Source organism: Rhinopithecus bieti, unplaced genomic scaffold (genome assembly GCF_001698545.2).
Source record: "Rhinopithecus bieti isolate Rb0 unplaced genomic scaffold, ASM169854v2 scaffold_3043, whole genome shotgun sequence".
Classification (NCBI taxonomy): domain Eukaryota; kingdom Metazoa; phylum Chordata; class Mammalia; order Primates; family Cercopithecidae; genus Rhinopithecus; species Rhinopithecus bieti.
The window spans coordinates 2,808,192-2,835,876 of record NW_016804580.1 but is presented as its reverse complement, the minus strand read 5'-3'; the positions used below and the strand labels follow the sequence as shown (position 1 = coordinate 2,835,876).

General features: G+C 40.3%; 1 protein-coding gene across 3 annotated transcripts in view; it reads left to right on the top strand.

Moving 5' to 3' along the window:
- Nucleotides 1–27,392, top strand: part of NSUN6 (NOP2/Sun RNA methyltransferase 6) — an 82,023-nt gene extending 54,631 nt beyond the window's left edge. The window contains exons 8-11 of one of the 3 annotated variants that reach the window (XR_001884921.1): nucleotides 7,205–7,349; nucleotides 21,076–21,234; nucleotides 24,746–24,881; nucleotides 26,807–27,057. Coding sequence is in view for 2 of the 3 variants with exons in the window: in XM_017869220.1 (XP_017724709.1) it covers nucleotides 7,205–7,349; nucleotides 21,076–21,224; nucleotides 24,756–24,881; nucleotides 26,807–27,019 (633 nt within the window). In the remaining variant the exon portion in view is untranslated. Of the gene's footprint in view, nucleotides 1–7,204; nucleotides 7,350–21,075; nucleotides 21,235–24,745; nucleotides 24,882–26,806 lie in introns of all 3 variants that reach the window. The other 2 variants (XM_017869220.1, XM_017869221.1) reach the window with 2 other exon arrangements.
- The last annotated feature ends 293 nt before the right edge of the window (nucleotides 27,393–27,685 follow it).

Here is a 27,685-nt window from a genome sequence, read left to right as displayed (position 1 = left end):
TGAAATGGAGTGTTGAAGTCTCCCATTATTATTGTATGGGAGTCTAAGTCTCTTTGTAAGTCTCTAAGGACTTGCTTTATGAATCTGGGTGCTCCTGTATTGGGTGCATATATATTTAGGATAGTTAGCCCTTCCTGATGAATTGATCCCTTTACCATTATGTGATGGCCTTCTTTGTCTCTTTTGATCTTTGATGGTTTAAAGTCTGTTTTATCAGAGACCTGCTTTTTTTTGTTTTCCATTTGCTTAGTAGATTTTCCTCCACTCCTTTATTTTCAGCCTATGTGTGTCTCTGCATGTGAGATGGGTCTCCTGAATACAGCAAACTGATGCGTCTTGACTCTTTATCCAATTTGCCAGTCTGTGTCTTTTAATTGGACCATTTAGTCTATTTACATTTAAGGTTAATGTTGTTATGTGTGAACTTGATCCTGTTAGTATGATATTAGCTGGTTATTTTGCTCGCTAGTTGATGCAGTTTTTTCCTAGCATCGATGGACTTTACATTTTGACATGTTTTTGCAATGGCTGGTACCTGTTGTTCCTTCCCATGTTTAGTGCTTCCTTCAGGATCTCTTGTAGGGCAGGCCTGGTGGTGACAAAATCTCTAAGCATTTGCTTGTCTGTAAAGGATTTTCTTTCTCCTTCACTTATGAAACTTAGTTTGGCTGGATATGAAATTCTGGGTTGAAAATTCTTTTCTTTAAGAATGTTGAATATTGGCCCCTACTCTCTTCTGTCTTGGAGAGTTTCTGCCGAGAGATCTGCTATTAGTCGGATGGGCTTCCCTTTATGTGTAACCTGACCTTTCTCTCTGGCTGCCCTTAACATTTTTTCCTTCATTTCAATTTTGGTGAATCTGACAATTATGTGTCCTGGAGTTGCTCTTCTCAAGGAGTATCTTTGTCGCGTTCTCTGTATTTCTTGAATTTGAATGTTGGCCTGCCTTACTACGTTGGGGAAATTCTCCTGGATGATATCCTGCAGAGTGTTTTCCAACTTGGTTCCATTTTCCCCATGACTTTCAGGCACACCAATCAGACATAGATTTGGTGTTTTCACATAATCCCATACTTCTTGAAGGCTTTGTTCATTTCTTTTTACTCTTTTTTCTCCACACTTCTCTTCTCGCTTCATTTCATTCATTTGATCTTCAATCGTTTTCTTCCAGTTGATCGAGTCAGTTACTGAAGCTTGTGCATTTGTCACATATTTCTCGTGTCATGGTTTTCATCTCTTTCAGTTCTTTTAAGGTCTTCTCTGCATTGATTATTCTAGTTATACATTCACCCATTCTTTTTTCAAGGTTTTTAGTTTCTTTGCGCTGGTTACATAGTTCCTCCTTTAGCTCTGAGAAATTTGATCGACTGAAGCCTTCTTCTCTGAACTCGTCAAAGTCATTCTCCGTCCAGCTTTGTTCCGTTGCTGGCGATGAGCTGTGTTACTTTGAGGGGGGAGATGCACTCTGAGTTTTTGAATTTCCAACTTTTCTGCACTGCTTTTCCCCCATCTTTGTGGTTTTATCTGCCTTTGGTCTTTGATGATGGTGACGTACTGATGCGGTTTTGGTGTGGGTGTCCTTTCTGTTTGTTAGTTTTCCTTCTAACAGTCAAGACCCTCAGCTGTAGGTCTGTTGGAGTTTGCTTGAGGTCCACTCCAGACCCAGTTTGCCTGGTTATCAGCAGCGGAGGCTGCAAAAGATGGAATATTGCTGCACAGTGAGTTTTGCTATCTGAGTCTCGCTCTGGAAGCTTCGTCTCAGGGGTGTACCCTGCTGCGTGAGGTGTGAGGTGTCGGTCTGCACCTAGTTGGGGATGTCTCCCAGTTAGGCTACTCAGGGGTCAGGGACCCACTTGAGCAGACAGTCTGTCCGTTGTCAGATCTCAACCTCCGTGCTGGGAGATCCACTGCTCTCTTTAAAGCTATCAGACAGGGGCATTTACCTCTGCCGAGGTTTCTGCTGCTTTTTGTTTAGCTATGCCCTGTCCCCAGAAGAGGAGTCTACAGAGGCAGGCTGCCCTCCTTGAGCTGCAGTGGGCCTCACCCAATTCGAGCATCCTGGTGTCTTCGTTTACCCACTTAAGCCTCAGCAATGGCGGGCGTCCCTCCCCCAGCCTCAGTGCCGCCTTGCAGTTAGTTCTCAGACTGCTGTGCTAGCAATGAGGGAGGCTTCGTGGGCGTGGGACCCTCCGGGCAAGGTGTGGGATATAATCTCCTGGTGTGCTGTTTGCTAAGACCCTTGGTAAAGCGCAGTATTAGGGTGGGAGTTACCCAGTTTTCCAGGTGTTGTCTGTCCCAGTTTCCCTTGGCTAGGAAAAGGGATTCCCTTCCCCCTTGTGCTTCCCAGGTGAGGCAATGCCTTGCCCTGTTTCAGCTCTCGCTGATCAGGCTGCACCAGCTGACCAGCACCAATTGTCCGGCACTCCCCAGTGAGATGAACCCGGGACCTCAGTTGAAAATGCAGAAGTCACCTGTCTTCTGTGTCACTCACGCTGGGAGCTGGAGGCTGGGGCTGTTCCTATTTGGCCATCTTGGGCATGCCCCCTTGAGTGAGTTTCTTAATCCTGAGTTCTAATTTGATTGCACTGTGGTCCGAGAGACTGTTATGATTTCCATTCTTTTGCATTTGCTGAGGAGTGTTTTACTTCCAGTTATGTGGTTGATTTTAGAATAAGTGCCATGTGGCACGGAGAAGAAGGTATATTCTGTTGATTTGGGGTGGAGAGTTCTGTAGATGTCTATCAGGTCCACTTGGTGCAGAGCTGAGTTTAAGTCCTGAATATCCTTGTTAATTTTCTGTCTCATTGATCTAATATTAACAGTAGGGTGTTAAAGTCTCCCACCATTATTGTGTGGGAGTCTAAGTCTCTTTGTAGGTCTCTAAGAACTTATTTTATGAATCTGGGTGCTCCTGTATTGGTTGCATATATATTTAGGATAGTTACCTCTTCTTGTTGCATTGACCCCTTTATCGTTATGTAATGCCCTTCTTTGTCTTTTTTGATATTTGTTGGTTTAAAGTCTCTTTTACTAGAGACTAGGATAGCAACCCATACTTTTATTTTGCTTTCCATTTACTTGGTAAATATTCCTCCATTCCTTTATTTTGAGCCTGTGTGTGTCTTTGTACATGAGGTGGGTCTTGACTCTTTATACAATTTGCCAGGCTTTGTCTTTTAATTAAGGCCTTTAATCATTTACATTTAAAGTTAATATGGTTAGGTGTGAATTTGATCCTGTCGTCATGATGCTAGCTCATTATTTTGCACATTAGTTGATGCAGTTTCTTCATAGTGTCATTGGTCTTTATATTTTGGTGTTTTTTTGCAGTGGCTGTGGCTGGTTTTCCCTTTCCATATTTAGTGCTTCCTTTAGGAGCTCTTGTAAGACAGGTCTGGTGGTGACAAAATCCCTCAGCATTTGCTTGCCTGGAAAGGATTTTATTTCTCCTTTGCTTATGAGGCTTAATTTGGCTGGATGTGAAATTCTGGGTTGAAAACTCTTTTCTTTGAGAATGTTGAATATTCACCCCCATTCTATTTTGGCTTGTAGAGTTTCTGCAGAGATATCTGCTGTTAGTCTGATGGGCTTCCCTTTGTAGGTGACCTGACCTTTCTGGCTGCCCTTAACCTTTGTTTCAACCTTGGAAAATCTGATTATGTGTCTTGGGGTTGCTATTCTCGAGGGGTGTCTTAGTGGTGTTCCCTGTATTTTTTGAATTTGAATGTGGGCCTGTCTTGCTTGGTTGGGGAAGTTCTTCTGGATAATATCCTAAAGTGTGTTTTCCAACTTGGTCCATTCTCCCTGTCACTTTCAGGTATGCCAGTCAATCATGGCTTTGGTCTTTACATGTAGTCCCATATTTCTTGGAAGATTTGTTTGTTCCTTTTCATTCTTTTTTCTCTAATCTTGTCTTTATGCCTTATTTCAGCAAGGCATAAATAGTCTCTGATGTCGTTCCACTTGATCGATTTGTTTATTGATACTTGTGTATGCTTCAAGAAGTTCTCGTGCTGTGTTTTTCAGCTCCATCAGGTCATTTATGTTCCTCTCTAAACCGGTTATTTCAGTTAGCCATTCCTGTAACCTTTTATCAAGGTTCTTAGCTTCCTTGCGTTGGGTTAGAACATGCTTGTTTAGCTCGGAGAAGTATGTTATTACCCACCTTCTGAAGCCTACTTCTGTCAGTTTGTCAATCTCATTCTCTGTCCAGTTTTGTTCCCTTGCTGGAGAGAAGTTGCGATTATTTGGAGAAGAGGCATTCTGGTTTTTGGAATCATCAGCATTTTTGTACTGGTTTTTCCTCATCTTCATGGATTTATATACCTTTGATCTTTGAGGCTGATGACCTTTGGATGGGATTGTTGTGTGGGGTCTTTTTTGTTGATATTGTTGCTTTCTGTTTGTTGGTTTTTCTTCCAAGAGTCAAGCCCCTCCTCTGGAGGTCTGCTGTGGTTTGCCGGAGGTCCACCCCAGACCCTGTTTGCCTGGGTATCACCAGTGGAGGCTGTAGAACAGCAAAGATTGCTGCTTGCTCCTTCCTCTGGAAGGTTCATCCCAGAGGGCACTGCCCTGATGCTAGTAGCCAGAGCTCTCCTGCATGAGGTGTCTGTTGACTCCTGTTGGGTGGTCTCTCCTAGTCAGGAGGCATGGGGATCAGGGACCCACTTGAGGCAATCTGTCCCTTAGCAGAGCTGGTACACTGTGCTTGGAGAATCCCCTTTGTCAGGATTAGCTTCTCTCTTCAGAGCTGGCAGGCTGGAAAGATTAAGTTCGCTGAAGCTGCGCCCAGAGCCACCTCCCCCTGCAGGTGCTCTGTCTCAGGGAGATGATAGTTTTATCTGTAAGCCCCTGAGTAGGGCTGTTGCCTTTCCTTCAGAGATGCCCTGCCCTGTGAGGAGGAATCTAGAGAAGCAGTGTGGCCACAACCACTTTGCTGCACTGCGGTCAATTCTGCCCAGTCCAAACCTTTCAGTTTTCTTAGCATTGTCAGGGGAAAACAGCCTACTGAAGACTCAGTAATGGCGGATGCCCACCAAGCTCGATCGTCCCATGTCAACTCCAGACTGCTGTTCTGGCTGTGAGAATTTCAAGCCAGTGATTTTTAGCTTGCTGGGCTCCATGACAGTGGGACCTGCTGAGTGAGACCACTTGGCTCCCTGGTATCAGCCCCCTTTCCATGGGAGTAAACGGTTCTGTCTCACTGGGGTTCCAGGTGCCACTGGCATACAAAAAAAACTCCTGCACCTAGCTCGGTGCCTGCCCAAATGGCTGCCCAGTTTTGTGCTTGAAACCCAGGGCCCTTGAGTAGGCTCATGAGGGAATCTCTTGATCTGTGGATTGCAAAAACCACGGGAAAAGCATAGTACCCAGGCTGCGTAGCACATTTTGTTCCTCACAGCTTCCCTTGACTGGGGGAGGGAGGTCCCCCAGCTGCTTGCACTTCCTGGGTAAATGACGCCCAACCCTACTTCCGCTTGCTCTCCATGGGTTGCTCCCACTGCCTGACAGTCCCAATGAGATGAACTGGGTACCTCAGTTAGAAATGTAGAAATCACTAGCCTTCTGTGTTGGTCTTGCTGGGAGCTACAGACTGGAGCTCTTTCTATTCAGGTGTCTTGGCCCTCCGAAATTTTTACCTCTTACCTTTATTGACTTTGACTTAAAGTGTTACTGTGTAAAATTTTCTTGAACTGCGTTTTATACCACACCAGAATATTTTGCTATGCTATACAGAGGTTTTGGCTCATATTTTTCCAGTTTTGGTTGCCAGAATTCACAAGAATTTTATGTGGCTAGCTGGAAAATGTTAAAATGACCAATTTTACAAGTAGCATTCATTTGCATCTCAGAGCACTTCAAGGCCGCTGTCTAATAGCATTAGCTCGTGTTCGTCCAGAGGTGAACAAGGCACATCAAATTGGTGATTTTTAATGTTTGCCTCCAGTGGGTGTTTTAAGTTTCTTTAGAAGATTACAAATACTTTTTGGTTTTGAGTTTTGTTTACTAAAAGTAGCTAGTCGTTATCAGATTATTTTTCTGGCAGGAATGTATTTTCTTAATGGAATGACACAAGTATTTAATGTAAATTGGATATACATGAGAAGTGAAGCCAGCTGGACTTCCTGAGTGGAGTGGGGACTTGGAGAACTTTTCTGTCGAGCTAGAGGATTGTAAACGCACCAATCAGTGCTCTGTGTCTAGCTAAAGGATTGTAAATGCACCAATCAGCACTCTGTAAAATGGACCAATCAGTGCTCTGTAAAATGGACCAATCAGCACTCTGTAAAATGGACCAATCAGCACTCTGTAAAATGGATCAGTCAGCAGGATGTGGGCAGGGCCAAATAAGGGAATTAAAGCTTGGCCACCCGAGCCAGCAGCGGCAACCTGCTGGGGTTCCCTTCTGTGCTGTGGAAGCTTTGTTCTTTTGCTCTTCATGATAAATCCTGCTGCTGCTCGCTCTTTGGGTCTGCACTGCCTTTATGAGCTGTAGCACTCACTGCGAAGGTCTGTGGCTTCACTCCTGAAGTCAGCAAGACCACAAACCCCCTGGAAGGAAGAAACACTGGACACATCTGAACATCTGGAGAAACAAACTCTGGACACACCATCCTTAAGAACTGCAGAACACGAGGGTCTGCAGCTTCATTCTTTTTTTATTTTATTTTTTATGTATTTATTTATTTTTTTGAGATGGAGTCTCGCTCTGTCTCCCAGGCTGGAGTACAGTGGTGCGATCTCGGCTCACTGCAAGCTCCACCTCCCGATTTCACGCCATTCTCCTGCCTCAGCCTCCTGAGTAGCTGGGACTACAGGTGCCCACCACCATGCCCGGCTAATTTTTTGTATTTTAGTAGAGACGGGGTTTCACCGTGTTAGCCAGGATGGTCTCAATCTCCTGACCTCATGATCTGCCCACCTCGGCCTCCCAAAGTGCTGGGATTACAGGCATGAGCCACCACACCCGTCCAGTGGCTTCATTCCTGAAGTGAATGAGACCAAGAACCCACTGGAAGGAATAAATTCCGGACACATACATTTGGTTAATGGATAGAGGTTTTAAAGTAGGGCTGGGAGGATGGTGGAAAAGACCATAAGTTTTCATCAGTTTTTCTCATTGATTTTATGACTTGACTGCTTTGGATTTACAGTTTTCTTTTTTTTTTTCTCTCTCTCTCTCTGTGTTTTGTTTTTTTTTTAGGGAGAAGTTATAGCACTGGATAAAATCTTCAGCAAAGTAGAAAAAATAAAGCAGAATGCCTTATTGTTAGGGCTGAATTCCATCAGGGCATTTTGTTTTGATGGAACAAAGGCAGTTAAACTTGATATGGTGGAGGACACAGAAGGTGAGATATTTTGATTTTCTTATTTTTAATTGACAAATCATATATATTTATGACATACAGTGTGATGTTTTGACATGTATATGATTTTGTATACGACGTGGAATGATTAAAGCAAGCTAATTAACATGTCCATCACTGTACTTATCCTTGTCTTGTGGGAATTTGAAATTTACTCTCTTAGCAGCTTTGAAATAACAAAATACATTAGTATAGTCACCATACTGTGCAGTAGATCTCAAAAACTTACTCCTCCTGTCCAACTGAAACTTTGTACCCTTTAAACAACTTCTCCCCATTCTTTTCTCCTCCTTCCTCCCCCAGCCTCTGGTAACCACTATTCTACTCTGTTTCTATGAGTTTGACTTTTTTAGATTCCCCACTTAAGTGAGGTCCTATAATATTTGTCCTTCACTGCCTGGCTTGTTTCACTTAGCATAATGTCTTCCAGGTTTATCTATTTTGTTGCAAATGACATAATTTCTTTTTGTTTTAAAGGCTGAATGGTATTCCATTGTATATATGTACCACATTTTCTTTATCCATTCATTTCTTGATGGATTCCATATCTTGACTCTTGGGAATAATGCTGCAGTGAAATGAGAGTGCAGATATCTCTTTGACATGCTAATTTAAATTCCTTTTTCTGTATACCCAGTAGTAGGATTGCTGGATAATATGGTAGTTCTATTTATTTTTGAAGAACCTCCATACCATTTTACATAATGGCTGTATTAATTTACATTTTTACCAACAGTGTAAAAGAGTTTGCCTTTCTCTGCATCCTTGCCAGCATATATTATTTTGCGTGCGTGTTTTTTTTATGATAGCCATTTTAACTGGGGTGAAGTGATATCTCATTGTGGTTTTGATTTGCATTTTCCTGATGATTAGTGATGTTGGGCATTTTTTCATATACCTGTTGGCTATTTGTATGTCTGTTAGATCCTTTTCTCTCTCTTTTTAATAGGTCTCTACTTTTGAAAGACCTATTTTGAAATAGGTCTTTATTTTTGAAAGATAGTTTTACTGAATATTAAATTCTTGGTTGACAGGTTTTCTTTTTTTTTTTTTTTTTTTTCTTTCTGTATTTTGAATATGTCATGGTACCATCTTTGGGTCTCCACAGTTCTAGATTAACCATCACCTGCTAATCTTTTACAGTTCCCTAGTACACGACGAGTTGTTTTTCTCTTGCTGCCTTTAACATTTTCTCTTTGCTTTTGACTTTTCAACATTTTTACAATGATGTATCTGGTTGTGGATCTTTTTGCATTTGTCCACCTCAGAGCTAGTTCCTTTTGGATGTGTAGATTGCTTTTCATCAAATGTGGTCATTTTCAGCCATGATTTTTTGAATATTTTCCTACCATTTTTTCTTTCTTTCCTTTTGGGACTGCCTAAGTTGTGTTAATAATGCCTAAGTTGTCTTAATAATGTCACACATTTCTCTGAAGTTTATGGTAATTTGTCTTCATTGTTGTATCTCTCTGACCTTCAGATTGTAACCAAAAAGCAGGTTAGCTGCATGCTGCATTTAGAGTCTGATTAACAAGAGTAAGGTCTGGTACAAGGAAAATGGTTTATTCCAAAGCTAGCTTAGGGAATGAGGCACAAAGCATCCTGCCTTTGTATGTGCTGCTTCACCTTTGGAGCAGAAAGCAGACACTTTTATAAGGTAAATGGGGAAGTGAACAAGGGCAGGGCTCCCACTGCTAGCTGGTGCCTAATCTAACAGTTTAATTGGCATCTTCCTGGGCAGAAATAAGTTGTAAAAGTGTCCAAGCAGGCATGATTTGGATACGTTCTCCTGGTGAATGAAAGTCCCCCCTACTCCCCACAAGAGTGACAACCCCTAGAGGGTGGAAGTTTCAAGACCACCTCCTGGGGCTGAAAGTTCGCTGGCCAGTATGGTTTGGTCTGCAAATTAACTGTTAATTCTCTAGGAGAGATGTGTCTTGGAGGCTTAGATAGAAGAACTTGCCCTGCAGAGAATGTCTGGTGAGGGGAAAGTGTGTAAAAGGTTAATTTGCATTTCTGAAGGGCTAAGTAGGAACAAACAGGAATGGGGAAAGGGGAGAAGATAACAGAAAATAATTTTAAAATAGTAATTCATTCCTTTTTTCTTGGAAAATGCAAGCACTCAGTTACAAGATTACATAATCAGTATTCATCTGTCTTCAAATATACTCATTTTTTTCTGTCAGCTTAACTCTAGTTGAGCCCCCCAGTGGAATTTTTAAGAAGTGTACTTTCAACATCTTGATTTCCTTTTTTAAAAATTTCTCTCTGTCAATATTCTCTATTTGATGAAACATGACGACCATATCTCCCTTTACTTTTTTAAGCATGTTTTCCTTTGCTTTAATTGTTTGAACATATTTTATTGGCTGCTTTAAAGTTTTGCCTACTAAATCTGGTAGCTAAACTCTCTCAAAGTTAACTTTTTTTTGCTGCTTTTATTTCCCCTAATACTGTCAAGTGCGTCCGTGTGAAGAGACACCAAATAGGCTTTGTGTGAGCAATAAAGCTTTTAATTCACCTGGGTGCAGGTGGGCTGAGTCCAAAAAGAGTCAGCAAAGGGAGATGGGGAAGGGGTTGCTTTATAGGAGTTGGGTAGGTAAGGGCAAATTACAGTAAAAGGTGGTTATCTATTGTTAGCAGAGGAGGGGGTTGCAAGATGCATGGTGGAGAGATCATAAGACTTACTGTCCAGAAGAAGAATGTCACAAAGTTGACCAGCTAGGGTAGGGCAGGGACAAGTCACAATAGTAAAAAAGTATAATTTTAGTTAATCAGTTAAGGCAGGAACTGGCTGTTTTACTTCTTTGTGGTTTTTCTTTGCTCCAGACTTCTTGGCTCCTCCAGGCCACCTGGATGTGTATGTGCAGGTCACAGGGGTTATAATGGCTGAGCTTCCGCTCACAGGCCTGACAAATACATTGCAACAACTTGAGTGCTAATTCACCTCCTCCCCAGGCTTGTGGCAGAATGGAATGGAGCAGATAATGGAATGGAATGCAGAATGCAATGGAGAATGGAGTGGAATGCGGAACGGAATGGAACGAAGAATGGAACAGAGAATGGAATGGAATGGATTGGAAATGAAAATGGAATGGAGAATAGAATGGAATACACAATGAAATGGAATAGAGAATGGTATGGGGAAATGGAATGGAGAATGGAATGCAATGGAGAATGGAATGGAATGGAGAACAGAATGGAATGGAGAATGGAATGGAATGCAGAATAGAATGAAATGAATAAACTGGAATGGAGAATGGAATTGAATGGAGAATGGTGTGGAGTGGAATGGAGAGTGGGATGGAATGCAGAATGGAATGAAATGAAGCATGGAATGCAATGAAATGGAGAATGGAATGGAGACTGGTATGGAATGGAATGCAAAATGGAGAATGGAATGGAATCAGTAATGGAATGGAGAATGGAATGGAAAGGAATGGAATGCAGTGGTGAATAGAATGGAATGGAGGATGATATGGAGAATGCAATTGAGTGGGGAATGGAATGGAATGGAGGATGGTATGGCGAATTGAATGGAATGGGTAATGGAATGGAATTGAGAAAGAAATGGAATAAGGAATGGAATGGAATGGAAAATGCAACGGAGAATGGAATGGAATGGAGAATGGGATGGAATGGAGAATAGAATGGAATGGAATAGAGAATGGAATGGAAAGTGGAATGAAATGGAATGGAGAATGGAATGGAATGGAAAATGGAATGTTGAATGGAATAGAGAATGGAGTAGAGAATGGAATGGAATGGAGAATGGAATAAAAAGGAGAATAGAATGGAATGAAATGGAGCGTGGAATGGAGAAGGGTATGAATGGATAGAGAATGGAATGGATTGGAGTGGAATGGAAGGGAGAATGGAATTGAATGAAGAATGGAGAATGGAATTAAATTAGTGGAAAATGGAATGGAGAATGGAATGCAGTGGAATGGAGAATGTAACAGTTGGCGAATGAAATGCAGTGGAGAACGGAATGAAATGAGGAATGGATAATGGAATGGAATGGAGAATGGAATAGAATAGAGAATGGATTAGAATGGAATGGAGAATGGAATTGAATGGAGAATAGAATGGAGTGGAATGGAACGGAGAATGGAGTGAAATAAATGGAATGGAGAATGGAGTGCAGTGGAGATTGAACTGGAATGGAGAATGGAATGGAATGGTGAATAGAAAGGAACGGAGAATGGAATGAAGAGGGGTATGGAATGGAGAATCGAATGAAATGGTGAATGGAATGCAGAATGGTATGGAATGGAGAATGGAATGCAATCGAGAATGGAATAGAGAATGGAATGGGATGTAGTGGAATGGAGAATGGTATGGAATGTGGAATGGAATGGAGAATGAAATGGAATGGAGAATGGAATGGATTGGAGAATGGAATGGAATTGAGAATGGAAGGCAATGGAATGCAGAATGGAATAGAAGGGAATGGAGAATGGAATGGAATAGAGAATGGAATGGGAAATTGAATGGAATGGGGAATGGAATGATATGGAGAATGGAATGGAATGGAATGGAGAATGGAATGTAATGGAATGGAGGTTGAACTGGAATGAAGAGTGGAATGAAATGGAGAGTGGAATGGAATGGAGAATGGTATGGAATGAAAGGGAATGGAATGAAGAATGGAATGGAATGGAGAATGGAAGGGAATGGCAAATGGAATGGAATGGAGAATGAATTGGAATAGAGAATGGTATGGAACAGAATGGAGAATGAAAGGAAACTGAATGGAGAACGGAAGGGAATGGAGAATGGAATAGAATGAAAAATTGAATGGAGAATGGAATATAATGTGGAATGTAATGGGATGTAACGAAGAATGGAATGGAATGGAGCATGGAATTCAATGAAATGGAGAATGTTATGGATTGGAGGATGGTATGGAGAATGGAATGGAGAAAGGAATAGAATATGGGATTGAATGGAGAATGGAATGGAATCAAAATGGAATGGAGAATGCAATGGAATGCAGTAGTGAATAGAATGGAATGGAATAGAATGGAGGATGGAATGGAATCGAATGGAGAAAGGATAGGAGAATGGAATGGAGAACGGTGAATGGAATGGAATGGATGGAATGGAGAATGAAGTAAAATGGAGAATGAAATGGAGAATTGAATGGAATGGAACTGAATGGAATGCAATGGTGAATAGAATGGAATGGAATGAAATGGAGAATGGAATGGAATGGACTGGAGGATGGTACAGGGAATTGAAATAATGGAGCATGGAATGGAGTGGAGAATGGAATGGAATGGAAAGGAGAAGGGAATGGAATGGAGAAGGAATGGAATGGAAAGGAGAAGGGAATGGAATGGAGAATGGAATGTTAGGGATAATGGAATGGAATGCAATGGAGAATGGAATGAAATGGAGAATGGAATGAAATGAAATGAAGAGTGGAATGGAGAGTGGTATGAACTGGAATGGAGAGTGGATTGGAATGGAGAATGGAATGGAATGGAGAATGGAATGGAATGGAGAAATGGAATGGGGATTGGAATGGAGTGGAGAATGGAATGGAAAATGGATTGGAGTATGGAATGGAGAATGGAGAATGTATTGGAATGGAATGGAGAATGGAAAAGAGAATAGAATGGAATGGAGAATAGAATAGAATGGAATGGAACAGAGAATGGAATGGAGAATAGAATGGAATGGAGAACAGAATGGAATGGAAAAGAGTATGGAATGTTATGGAGAATGGAATGGAATGGAGAATCAAGTGGAATGGAGAACGGAATAGAGAATAAAATGGAATGCAATGGAGAATGGAATGAAATGACATGAAGAGTGGAATGGAGAATGGTATGAAATGGAATGGAGAATGGATGTGAATGGAGAATGGAATGGAACGGAGAATGGATTGGAATGGAGAATGGAATGGAATGGAGTGGAAAATGGAATGGAGTATGGAACGGAGAATGGAGAATGGATTGGAATGGAATGGAGAATGGAAAAGAGAATGGAATGGAATGGAGAATAGAATAGAATGGAATGGAACAGAGAATGGAATGGAATGGAGAATGGAATGGAATGGAAAGGAGTATGGAATGTTATGGAGAATGGAATGGAATGGAATGGAGAATCGAGTGGAATGGAGAACAGAATAGAGAATAGAATGGAATGCAGTGGAGAATGGAATGAAATGAAATGAAGAGTGGAATGGAGAATGGATTTGAATGGAGAATGGAATGAAATGGAATGGAACAGAGAATGGATTGGAATGGAGAATGGAATGGAATGGAGGTTGGAATGGAGTAGAAAATGGAATGGAGTGTGGAATGGAGAATGGAATGGAATGGAGAATGGATTGGAATGAAATGGAGAATGGAATAGAGGATGGAATGGAACGGAGAATGGAATGGAATGGACAATGGCATGTTATGGAGAATGGAATGGAGAATAGAGTGGAATGGAGAATGGAATGGAATGCAATGGAGAATTGAATGGAATTCAATGGAGAATGGAATGAAATGGAGAAGGGAATGAAATGAAATAAATGAAATGGAGAATGGTATGAAATGGACAATGGATTGAAATGTAGAATTGAATGGGTTGTAATGGAATGGAGCATGGCATGGAATGGAGATTGGAATGGAGTGGAAAATGGAATGGAGAATGGAATGAAATAGAGAATGGAATGGAGTATGGAATGGAATGAGGAATGTAATGGAGAATGGAATGAGGAATGGAATGGAGAATGGAATGGAAGGGAGAGTGGATTGGAATGGAATGGAAGGGAGAGTGGATTGGAATGGAATGGAGAATGGAATAGAGAATGGAATGGAATGGAGACTAGAATACAATGGAATGGAACGGAGAATGGAATATAATGGAATGGAACAGAGAATGGAATGGAAGGGAGAATGCAATGGAATGGAGAATGGAATGAAGAATGTACTAGAAAGGAGAATGGTATGGAATGGAATGGAGAATGGAAGGGAATGGAGAATGGCATGAAATGAAGAATGGAATGCAGTAGATAATGTAATCGAGAATGGAATGGAATGCAGAATGGAATGGAGTATAGAATGGAATGGAGCATGGAATCAAATGAAATTGAGAATGGTATGGAATGGAATGGAGTATAGAATGGAATGGAGCATGGAGTCAAATGAAATTGAGAATGGTATGGAATGGAATGGAAGATGGAGAATGGAATGGAATTGAGAATGAAGTGGAATGGAGATTGGAATGGAAGATAATGAAATGCAATTCAGTGGTGAATAGAGTAGATTAGAGAATGAGATGGAATGGAGAATGGTATGGAGACTGCAATAGAATGGGGAATGAAATGGAAAGAATAATGGAATGGAATGCAGAGTGGAATGGAAGGGAGAATGGAATGCGGAATTCTCCATTCCATTCCATCCCATTTGCCATTGCATTCCATTCCATTCCTTTCTCCATGCCATTTCATTTTCCATTCCATTACAGTCTCCATTTCATTCTCCATTCCATTCCATTCTCCATTCCATTCCATTCTCCAGTCTATTCCATTCCATCCTTTATTTCGTTCAGTTCTACATTCCATTCCATTTTCCATTTCGTTCCATTCCATTCCACATTCAGTTCTGCATTGCATTCTCCATTCTATTCCGTTCTCCATTCCATTCCATTCTCCATTCCATTCCGCATTCAATTCTGCATTGCATTCTCCGTTCCATTCCGTTCCGTTCTCCATTCCATTCCAAACCACTCTCGATTCCATTCGATTCCCCTTTCCATTCCATTCCACTCCACATTCAATTCCATTGTCTATTCTATTCCATTCACCATTCCATTCTCCACTCCATTCCATTCCATTTTCCATTTCATTCCATTCCATTCCACATTCAATTCTGCATTGCATTCTCCATTCTATTCCATTCTCCATTCCATTCCGCATTCAATTCTGCATTGGCATTCTCCATTCCATTCCATTCTCCATTCCATTCCAAACNCCTTCACCATTCCATTTTCCACCCCCTTTCCTTCCCTTTTTCATTTCATTCCATTTCATTCCACATTCAATTCTGCATTGCATTCTCCATTCTATTCCATTCTCCATTCCATTCCGCATTCAATTCTGCATTGGCATTCTCCATTCCATTCCATTCTCCATTCCATTCCAAACCATTCTCGATTCCATTCCATTCCCCTTTCCATTCCATTCCCCATTCAATTCCATTGTCTATTCTATTCCATTCACCATTCCATTCCCATTTCCATTCTATTCCATTCTCCACTCCGTTCCATTCGCCTTTACATTTAATTCCATTCTGTTCCATTCCATTCTACTCTGCTCCATTCTCTATTGAATTCTCTATGGAATGGAGTGGAAAATGCAGTGGAATGAAGAATAGAATGGAGGATGAAATGGAATAGAGAATGGAATGGAATGGAGAATGAAATGGAATGGAGAATGGAAGGGAATGCAGTGGTGGACAGAATGGAATGGAGAATGGTATGGAGACTACAGTGGAATCGGGAATGGAATGGAGAATGGAATGGAATATGTAATGGAATGCAGAGTGGAATGGAATGGAGAATGGAATGCGGAATTCTCCATTCCATTCCATCCCATTTGCCATTGCATTCCATTCCATTCCTTTCTCCATGCCATTTCATTCTCCATTCCATTACAGTCTCCATTTCATTCTCCATTCCATTCCATTCTCCAATCCATTCCATTCCATCCTTTATTCCGTTCAGTTCTACATTCCATTCCATTCCATTCCATTCCATTCCATTTTCCGTTTCATTCCATTCCATTCCACATTCAATTCTGCATTGCATTCTCCATTGTATTCCATTCTCCATTCCATTCCATTCTCCATTCCATTCCGCATTCAATTCTGCATTGCATTCTCCATTCCATTCCATTCTCCATTCCATTCCAAACCATTCTCGATTCCATTCCCCTTTCCATTCCATTCCACATTCAATTCCATTGTCTATTCTATTCCATTCACCATTCCATTCCCATTTCCATTCCATTCCATTCTCCACTCCATTCCATTCCATTCCATTTGCCTTTACATTTAATTCCATTCTGTTCCATTCCATTCTCCATTCCATTCCATTCTACTCTGCTCCATTCTCTATTGAATTCTCTGTGGAATGGAGTGGAAAATGCAGTGGAAAGGAGAACTGAATGAAGAATGGAATGAAATGGAAAATGGAATGAAATGGAGAATGGAATGGAATGAAGAATGGAAGGGAATAGAGAATGGAATGGAGGATGGAGTGGAATGAAGAATAGAATGGAGGATGGAATGGAATGGAGAATGAAATGGAATGGAGAATGGAAGGGAATGCAGTGGTGGACAGAATGGAATGGAGAATGGTATGGAGACTACAATGGAATGGGGAATGGAATGGAGTGGAGAATGGAATGGAATATAGAATGGAATGAATAATGGAATGGAGATTGGAATGAAAAATGGAATGGAATTCAATGGAATAGATTGGAATGGAGAGTGGAATGAAGAGTGGAATGGAATAGATAGTGGAGTGGAATGGAATGGAAGATAGAATGGAATGGAATGGAGAATGGAATCGTATGGAATGGCATAGAATTGAATGGAATGAAATGGAGACTTGAGAATTTAATGGAATGGAATGAAGAATGGAGAATGGAATGGAGAATGGAATGGGATGGAGAATGGAATGGAATGAAGAATGGAATTAAATTGAATGGAGGATGGAATTGAATTGAATGGAGAATGCAGTGGAGAATGGAATGGAATGAGAATGGATTGGAGAATGGAATGGTATGGAATGGAGAATGGAATTGAATGGAAAGTGGAGTGGAATGGAATAGAATGGAGAATGGAATGGAATTGAGAAGGAAAGGAATGGAATGGAGAATGGACTGGGAAATGGATTGGAAAATGGATTATCAAATGGAGAATGGAATGGAATCAAATGGAGAATGGAAGGGAATGGAGGATGCAGGAAATGAAATGGAATGGAGAATGGAATGGAGAATGGAATCAAATGGAGAATGGAAGAGAATGGAGAATGGAGTTGAGAGTGGAATGGAGAATGGACTGGAATGGAAAAAGGAATGGTATGGAATGGATCGTAGAATGGAATGGAATGAAACGATGAATGGAATATAATAGAGACTGGAGAATTGAATCGAATGGAGAATGGAATGAAATGAAGAATGGAATGGAGAATGAATGGAATGGAGAGTGGAATGGAATGATGAATGGATTGGAATTGAATGGAGAATGGAATAGAGAATGCAATGGAGGATGGAATGGAGAATGGAATGGAATGGAGAATAGAATGGAGAATGGAATGGAATGGAGAATAGAATGGAGAATGGAATAGAATGGATTGGAATGGAATGGAGAATGGAATGGAATCATGAAATGGAAAGTGGATAGATTGCAATAGAATGGAGAATGGAATGGAATGAACTGGAGAATGGACAGGGAAATGGAAGGGAGAGTTGAGAATGGAATGGAATGGAGAATGGAATTGATTGGAATGGAGAATGGAAGAAATGGAATGGAATGGAGAATGGAATGTAACAGAATGGAATGGTATGGAATGGAGAATGGAGTGGAAAATGGAGTGGAATGGAATGGAATGGGGAATGGAAAATGTAGTGGAACGGAATGGAATGGAGAATGGAATGGAATGGAGAATGATATGGAAAGGAATAGAATGGAATGGAATGGAGAATGATATGGAATGGAGAATGGAATGCATAATGGAATGGAATGGAGAATGGAATGGAGTGGAGAATGATATGGAATGGAGAATGGAATGCATAATGGAATGGAATGGAGAATGGAATGTCATGTAATGCAGAATGGAATGGAGTGGAGAATGTAATGGCATGGAGGATGGTGTTGAATGGAATGGAGAATGGGATGGAATGGAATGGAGCATGGAATGGTATGGAATGGAAAATGGAGTGGAATGGAATAGAATGAATGGAATGGAGAATGAAATGAAATGGACTGGAATAGATTGTGGAATGGAATGGAGAATGTGTGGAATGGAGACTTGAGAATTTAATAGAATGGGGAATGCATTGGAATTGAATGAAGAATGGAGTGGAAAATAAAATGGAATGGAGAGTGGAATGTAATGGAGAACAGAATGGAATGAAGAATGGATTGGAATGGGATTGAGAATGGAATGAAATGGAGAACGGAATGGAGAATGGAATGGAATCGAGAGTGGAATGGAATGGAGAGTGGATGGAAAGGATTAGAATGGAAAATGAAATGGAATTGAATGGAGAATGGAATGGTATGGAATGGAAAACGGAATGCAATGTAATGGAGAATGGACTGGGAAATGGAATGGAATGTAATGGAGAATGTAATGGAGAATGGAAAGGAATGGAGAATGGAAGAAATGGAATGGAATCAAGAATGGAATGGAATGAAATGGAGACTGGAATGGACAATGGAATGCAATGGACAATGGACTGGAATAGAATGGAAAATGGAATGGAGAATGGATTGGAGTGGAATGGAGAATGGAATGGAAGAGAGAATGGAATGGAGTGAAGAATGGAATGGAATAGAGAATGGAAAGTAAAGGAGAATGGAATGGAATGGAGTGGAGAATGAAATGGATAATGGAATGGAAGACAGAATGGAATGGAATGAAAAGGAGAAGGAAATGGAGAATGGAATGGAGAATGGAATAGAATGGCATGCAGTGGTGAATGTAATGTAATGGAGAATGGAATGGAATGGAATGGAGAATGTTATGGAGAATGTTATGGAGAATGCAGTGAAATGGGGAGTGGAATGGAATGGAGAATGTAATGGAATGGAGGATGGAATGGAATGGAGAGTGTAGTGGAATGAAATGGAATGGAGAATGGAATGGAATAGAGAATGGAATGGAATGGAATAGAGAAGAATGGAATGGAGAATGGAATGGAATGGAGAAGGCAATGGAAGGGAATGGAGAATGTAATGGAATAGAGAATTGAACAGAATGGAATGGAGAATGGAATTGAATGGAGAATGGACTGGAATGGAATGGAGAATGGACTGGGGAATGCAATGGAATGGAAAAGGGAATGGAATGGAGAATGAAATGGATTGGAGAATGGAATGGGGAATGGAATGGAATTTAATGGAATGGAATGGAGAATGGAATGAAATGGAATGTAAAATGGAATGGACTGGGAGATCAAATAGAGGATGGAATGGAATGGAGAATGGAATGGAATGGAGAATGGAATGGACAGTTGAGTGTAGTGAAACGGAGTGGAGAAAGGATTGGAATGGAGAATGGAATGGAAGGGAGAATAGATTGGAGAATGGAATGGAATAGTGAATTGAGAATGGAATGGTGTGTAGAATGGAATGTAATGGAGAATGGAATGGGATGGAGAATGGAGTCGAATGGAGAATGGAATGGAATGGAGAATGGAATGGAATGAAATGCAATGGAGAATGGAATGGAATGGAATGGAATGGAATGGAATGGAATGGAATGGAATGGAATAGAGATAGAATGGAGATGGAATGGAGAATGGAATGGAATTGAATGGAGAATCGAATTCAATGGGGAATAAAATGGAATGGAATAGCGAATGGAATGGAATGGAGATGGAGTGGAGAATTGAATGGAATGGAGATGGAGTGGAGAATGGAAGGGAATGGAGAATGGAAGGAATGGAGAATGGAATAGGGAATGGTATGGAATAAAGAGTGGAATTTAGATGGAATGGAGAATGGAATGAAATGGGGAGTGGAATGCAATGAAATGGAATGGGGAATGGAATGGAATGGGATGTGGAGTGGAATGGAATGGATTGGAATAGAGAATTGAATGGAATGGAGAATGGAATTGATTGGAGAATGGAATGGATTGGAGAATGGAATGGAATGGCGAATGGAATTGATTGGAGAGTGGAATGGAATGCAGAATGGAATGAATGCAGAATGGAATGGAATGGAGTGGAATGGGGAATGGAGTGGAATGGGGAATGGAATGGAATGGACAATGGAATGGAATGGAATGCAATGGGGAATGGAATGCAGAATGGAAGGGGAAATGGAATTGAATGGAATGGACATCTTGCTTACAAGTAGACAGCCTAAATATGTAAACAGACCACTTGATTTCATACCTTCCTCCAATAACATTAAATAAGTCAGAAGTTAGGGAAAATTATTCAAGTGAATGCAAAGGAAACCTTCGTGGAAGATTGAATCTAGGGGTGGTACTGATCATTCTACCTATTCTAGACCATAGCCCTTCTGATGGCCACAGAAACAAGGAGACTCTGGAATACCAGAATCAGCATGTTTCACAATGATTGAACAGGCATTTTTTCGGGGGCTGTCTTCAGTAGAAATTACCAAGAGAAGTATCAATTTCCAGAACAACTAGAATTAATTCCAAGTCCTAGCTTTGATAAATTGTGGCTTCTGAAGTTTGGGTTACAAGGTCTTGTGTGATTAGGCCTTGGTTTGTACTGTATCAACAGAATAACTTTCAACTATTACTACATTTTTAACCTTTTTACCACATCAAATCTATTTTAGGTATAAGTCAAAATTAGTTTAACCAGCTGCTTGATTGAAGGGAGAAATTGTTTTATTTTTGATTCTAGATTATGATTTTAAATTCCTGATCATCTCAGGAGTTTTCTAGTTTAAACCTATATGGCAGATAGTAAACATGTTTATAATTCTCTTTATAGGGGAACCTCCATTTCTACCAGAATCTTTTGACCGAATTCTTCTGGATGCACCCTGTAGTGGAATGGGACAGAGACCAAATATGGCCTGTACTTGGTCTTTGAAGGAATTGGCATCATATCAGCCATTACAGCGAAAACTCTTCACTGCAGTATGTGGCGGTCTGTTGTTGTAAAAGAAAGTTAACTTTTGCTACTTTGGTGTTTAAACCACTGAGAGCAATCTCCATAGCAGCATTCATTACAATAGCCAAAAGGTGGGAACAACCCAAGAGTCTGTTGACAGATACATGGATAACAGAATATGCTATATCCATACATGGAACATTATTCAGCCTTCAAAGGAAGTGAGATTCTGATACATGCACAACATGGGTGAACCTGGGAAACGTTATGCTCAGTAATATGAACCAGACACAAAAGGAAAAATGCTGTAATATTTTGCTTATATGAGTAGCTGGGAAATTCATAGAGACAGGAAGAAGAATAGATATTACCAGGCATTGTGGGGCTGGGAGATTGAGGAGCTATTGTTTAATGCATATAGACTTGCAGTTTGGGACAATGAAAAAGTTCTGGAGATGAATGGTGGTGATTGTTGCCCAGCAATGTGACTGTACTGAAGGTCATTATTGACTTAAAATGACTAAAATGGTAAATTTTATGTTATTTATATTTTACTATACACACATACACACACACACAAATACAACCGAGAGGACCTAGTTTTAAATATAGAAGTTTTCCTTTAAGTTGATTCACCTTTAAGATATACAGGCAATAGTAGAATTTCGTCACATATTTAATAAATTTCTAATATTCTGCTCTATCTGAAAAGTCACTGAATTGTTAACTTGTAGTTACTAATTGATGTAAAGAAATAGATATAAACTAAATTACTCTTTTTTAAAAAAACAGAGTTCTTGGCTGGGTATGGTGACTCGCGCCTATAATCCCAGCACTTTGGGAGGCTGAGGCGGGCTAATCACCTCAGATCAGGAGTTTGAGACCAGCCTGGCCAACATGGCAAAACCCCGTCTCTACTAAAAATACAAAAAATTAGCCAGGCATGGTGATGTGCACCTATAGTCCCAGCTACTCAGGAGGCTGAGGCAGGAGAATTGCTTGAACCCAGGAGGCGAAGGTTGCAGTGAGCTGAGGTCACGTCACTGCACTCCAGCCTGGGCAACAGAGCAAGACTGTCTCAAAAAAAAAAAGAAAAAAAGTAGATTTTGGGGTCTTCTTTAGAAGAAGAAGTTCCAATAGGAAGCAAAACTCATTGATAAAAACAGGAAGAGACAGTGGCCAGTGTAGGATATAGGAGAACCATAGAAACTGTACACATTTAACTTGCCTCTAGTACTTTCAGAAGAAGCCCAGATAGAACATTTGAGGATTTCTCCTAGTCCTGCAAAAATGACTCAGTGGATTTCAGAGTGTATAGACAGTGTTTGATCATAGATGAATTCATTATTTAGTCCCAGCCCTCCAAAATACAAGGCTAGAGCAACAATGTATATTCTGTAATGATTTAGTCTCTAAAGCTGTCTTTGAGTACATTCCGATTCAACTCTCTTGGTGTTTCCTTTCATACACAAAGGTAGCACTGGTTGTGGATTATTTGACTTCCTCTTTTTCTATGAAGTCTTCAAAGAACTCATCCTCAGAATTAAAACAGCAAGCAGCAAAAAGGAAGCTTTACTTATAGCTGAAACCCACTTTGACTTGAGAATAAAATTAGGATACTTCTGTAAAGGACTTGGATTTCTGTTCTTTGTAGGTCATAGCAAAAATGGTATTTTAAAAGGCTACTAGGAGTAGACGAATGATCTCAATGAGAAGGAAAAGCTTCTCATTGAAAAGAGAGAGAACTTCAGAATATAGCAGGTGTGCCATTTGGCCTGGAGAGAAATCGAGAATGTGGATGTTAGAGTCAGACACATGTTGACTTGAGCCATGGCTCCTCCACCTAAGTGACTTTATGTACATTGCTTTCTATATCTGAGTAGTAGGGATAACAGCTCTACCTACTAGGAATACATCTTTGGTGATAGTCATCTTACTTTGTGGTTGTTATAAGGATTTGTTGAGAAAAATTCATGTACAGTGTTTAACACAGTAACTGGCACATAGTAACAAAGTTTAAATTTTGATCATCATACTCTGATTTAAAAGCACAAGTATGTATACTCTATTTTTAAAGATTTCCTTTAAAATTTTAAAAATCAGGAGCTTGAAAAGTTGAACTTTAGGTATTTGAGACAAATCTATTTTAGCATAGCACCTTATCTCCTGATTCATTTATTCAACAAATACTCAAAGAGCACCTACTGTGTGTAAGACGCTATTCTAGACGTTGACGGTACAGTATTGAGAAAGTAGACAACATTCCATGCCCTTATTCACGAGGTTTCTGTTCTAACTAGGAGAGGAAATAAATGAGTTTTTTAGTATATTAGAAGGCAATAATGCAATGGCCTATGGAGCAAGCCAAAGGAACTGGGGATAGGAGTGTTGGATTGGAATAGTTGAAAATTTACAGAGTGCCAGGGAACGTGACATACATGCAAAGATAAGGAGAAAGCAGTGCAGAGAATTAAGAGAGCTTTCCCAACTGCTGCAAAGATTCTGAGGTGCCACTGTGCCTCGTGTGTTCCAGAAACAGCAGAAGGTCAGTGTTGCCGAAATAGAACGGGCCAGGGTAAGAGGTGTACAAGAGGAGGTCAGAGAGGCAACAAGAGACTTGTTTATGTCTGGCCTCAAAGGCCTCTGTAAGGACTTTGTCTTTGACTCTAAGTGATCATGGAGGACATGTGAGGGGCTTGGGGCTGAGAAGGGACAAGCTTAAAAGGACTGCTTTGTCTGCTGTACTGAGACTAGATTGCAGGAGGGCAGGGAATAAAGCAAGCTGAAATGGGAGGCAGTTGCAATAATCCAGGCAAAAGATAAAGAGGCTTGGACCACAATGATAGCAGTGGAAGTGGTGAGAAGTGGCCAAATTCTGGCTAGAATTTGAAGGTAGAGCCAACAGGACTTGCTGATGGTTGGGGGAGTCAGAAAAAGGCGTAAAAGATCATCTGAGGTTTGGGACCTGAGATTCTGGAAAGATAGGAAGACTTCTGCAGTAGGTTTCAGAGGGAAAGGAAAAGGTCATTTTGGGGCATGTCAAGTTTGATAGGATTATAGAAATGTTGAGAAGGGCCAGACCTATGGCTCATACCTGCAATCCCAGCACTTTGGGAGGCTAAGGTGGGAGGATTGTAAGACAAGCCTGGGCAACAGTGAGACCTCATCTCTATTTAGAAAAATAAGAATAAAAAAGAAATGTTAAGAAGCCAACTGAGCGTTTAAGTAGGGAATTTAATGAGGAGGTCTGGCCTAAAAATGTAAATTTGTGAGTTTTCAGCATAAAAAATGGTATCTGAAGGCATGAAGGTGAATGATTGTATTTGGGGAAGTCTTGGTCCATATGGAGTATGACAGTTCCAAGATAATGAAATGCACCTAGTCTAGTTTGCAAGTATTGCTCTTGCATACTCTAATTACAGAAGGAATCCTTGTCACGTAGAACATCATTTTATTTATCCCAAACATTTGAAAGATGTTATACCGTATGCTATGAAATTCATGCAGATGTTTATTTGGTTTTGTGCTGTGTGTGGTCTGATCACAGTTTTCTTTAGGCAGTTCAGCTGCTGAAGCCAGAGGGTGTGCTGGTGTATAGCACATGCACTATAACACTGGCCGAAAATGAAGAACAAGTTGCCTGGGCCCTGACAAAATTTCCTTGCCTTCAGCTTCAGCCCCAGGTAAGACTCATTTCATTTTTCTCTGTGTAATAAGATAAATCACAGAAACTGAAGCACTGTGGTAAACACAGGGTGTTAACGAAGAAAAAGTAAAACTTCCAAAGTGAACACTGTAATAAACAAGAATGCTTAGATCCATTTTAGACTGCCCATAATTTGCATGTCCTGACAAAGTTTTTTCTCATCTTTGTTCCTTGCCATTGTGTTAAAATGGCACAGAGCTTGGGAGTATTTTTGTTATGTGTTTATTCCACTTGTAGCTATTCATGTTACTCGGCACCTTTTTTCTAAAAAGACTTTTTTCTTCCTTCCCAGTGCCGTATTTTTCTGATGTGGAAAATGTTGAGCATTTTCTCTCATGTCACATCAAAGCTCAAATGAGCTTTAATTAACTGTGGGATATCAGAAGACCAGCCGAAAGGGAAAAACGTGCTTCTGGATTATTGCCTATTATATACAATGTATAATATTTAAAAAGCTTTCTTATACTTTCTTTTACCTAACATAACTCTTTCTGTTATGGTCTTTATTAGAAATGTATTTTGATTCAGTTTTAGCCCAGGATATTTGAGATTAAGTTTAAATCTGTAATAATGCTCACATACATTCAGATACATTGAGCATCTAACTTTAGTACCTTTCTATACAGAAGTTAGGTAATGGGAATACATAAATATAGATAATTCAGAGATGGTTTCTAGACTCATAAATTAAGGTAATTACATTGTAGATGAAAGGAAGACTTCAGAATTCACTTGGAAACATACACACTCAAAATATATACCTAAAAGAGATGGGAAGTTTTCCCCTGACCTCCATGGGATAGTAAACGATCTGTTTTCTTAAGTATATATCTAAAGACCTATCTTCATTAACATGCAAATGATTGTCTGTGATGGTGACTTAGGATTATAGATCTTCTTCAGTAGTTTGCAAGTATCACTCAAGGCCTTATGATTCCTCTAAACTAATTGATACAGCCTTAAATTATGTATCCCTTTCTAATGTTTGTTTTTCTAGAAACTTTTCTCACCCAACTGGTATGGGTCAGAGAGAGGTACCTTAGATGCCTAAAGACCACCTTTCAGTTTTGGAAAATGTTAAATAAAGCTGAGTTTTTTCTGTTGCTTTCTTTTTTCTTTTCTTCTTCCCTTCCCCTCCCTGCTCCCTTCCTTCTCTTTTATTTCTTTTCTTTCATTTTTTATTTTTTGAGATGGAGTGTCACTCTGTCGTCCAGGCATGATCTTGGCTCACTGCCACCTCTGCCTCCCGGGTTCAAGCAATTCTCGTGCCTCAGCCTCCCAAGTAACTGGGATTATAGGTGTGCACCAGCACACCTGGCTAGTTTTTTGTATTTTTGGTAGAGACAGGGCGTCACCTTGTTGGCCAGGCTGGCCTCAAACTCCTGACCTCAGGTGATCAGCCCGCCTCAGCCTCCCTAAGTACTGGGATTATAAGTGTGAGCCACTGTGCCTGACCTCTGCTGCTTTATTGATAATAATGTTCCATTTACTGAGTCCCTGCTATATGCCAGGTGTGATACCACCTTCTTTACTTAAGCCTTGTTTAATAGATGAGGAAATGTGGTTAATGTTACCTAAAGTCATACAGCTAAAATGTGATAGAGCTGCAATTTGAGTCCACTTGTTTCCAACTAAGAAGCTCAGGCCTTTAGTAATGTCACAGTGCCTGATAAGCATGTAATCATAGGTATTTGTTCATCAGGTGACGCATAGTATTGCTTTCCCACTTTACTGTCTGGAAAGCAGCACGTATTTTCCACCAAAATGAAAGGCATTTACTCATTTTGCTATTTTTGGAAGATGTAGTCGTTACAGCCCAATTTGTCTTTTAACTTAAATAGTAGCAGGCATACTTGCTAATTATGGGATGTTCATCCATATTGATTCACTTTCTCCAAACAGGAACCGCAGATTGGAGGAGAAGGAATGAGGGGAGCTGGCCTCTCATGTGAACAATTGAAACAGCTGCAGCGATTTGATCCATCAGCTGTGCCATTACCGGACACTGACATGGACTCTCTCAGAGAGGCCAGAAGAGAAGACATGTTGCATCTGGCTAATAAGGACTCTATAGGTTTTTTTATTGCAAAATTTGTAAAATGCAAAAGCACATAGGAGAGGATGGATGCTCAGAAATGAAAATTCCAAACATTTGCTGTCTGTGGTTTTTTTTTTTTTTTTTTTATACCAAAGTGTTGTCAGGCCAACTGAATGATGACGTAGTTGCTAAGGAAACAGGAAGGGCTGCCAGCTGTTTTACCAGGGATCCAGAGACACAGAGGAAGTAGGGGGTGGTATGAGATTATATTTTCTGTTTTTAAAAGAATTTTTTGCTTTATGTATTTGGAGTATAAAGAAAAACAGATGCCTGTAGATGTCTGGAGCATATTTTCATTTGCGAGCTAATGTTTTAATTTGTGAAGAATACAAGTTATTTTAATGTTAAAATTAGTGAATCTAACAAAAGGAATAAATTAGCAGCATTTGATGTGGTTATGAAAAGTGGTTTTTGTTCCCTACATAGTAGTTTCTTAAGGATTCAGGGCATGGGAAATCAAACATTGACTATGTGCCAATAATGGAGGTAAGTATTTTACCTGACTCTTTGCTTATTTAGTAGGTCAACCCCCTTTCAAATGAAGTCTGGACTTCCTCTAAATGATAGTATGAAGTGATAGTCTAAATGATAGTCTGTGTTTAATGTTTTTCATAATTTTAAACGAAAAGGTAAAATGAGTATTTTCTTCACTTTGTAGATTTAGAAAATGAGATTATTCCACA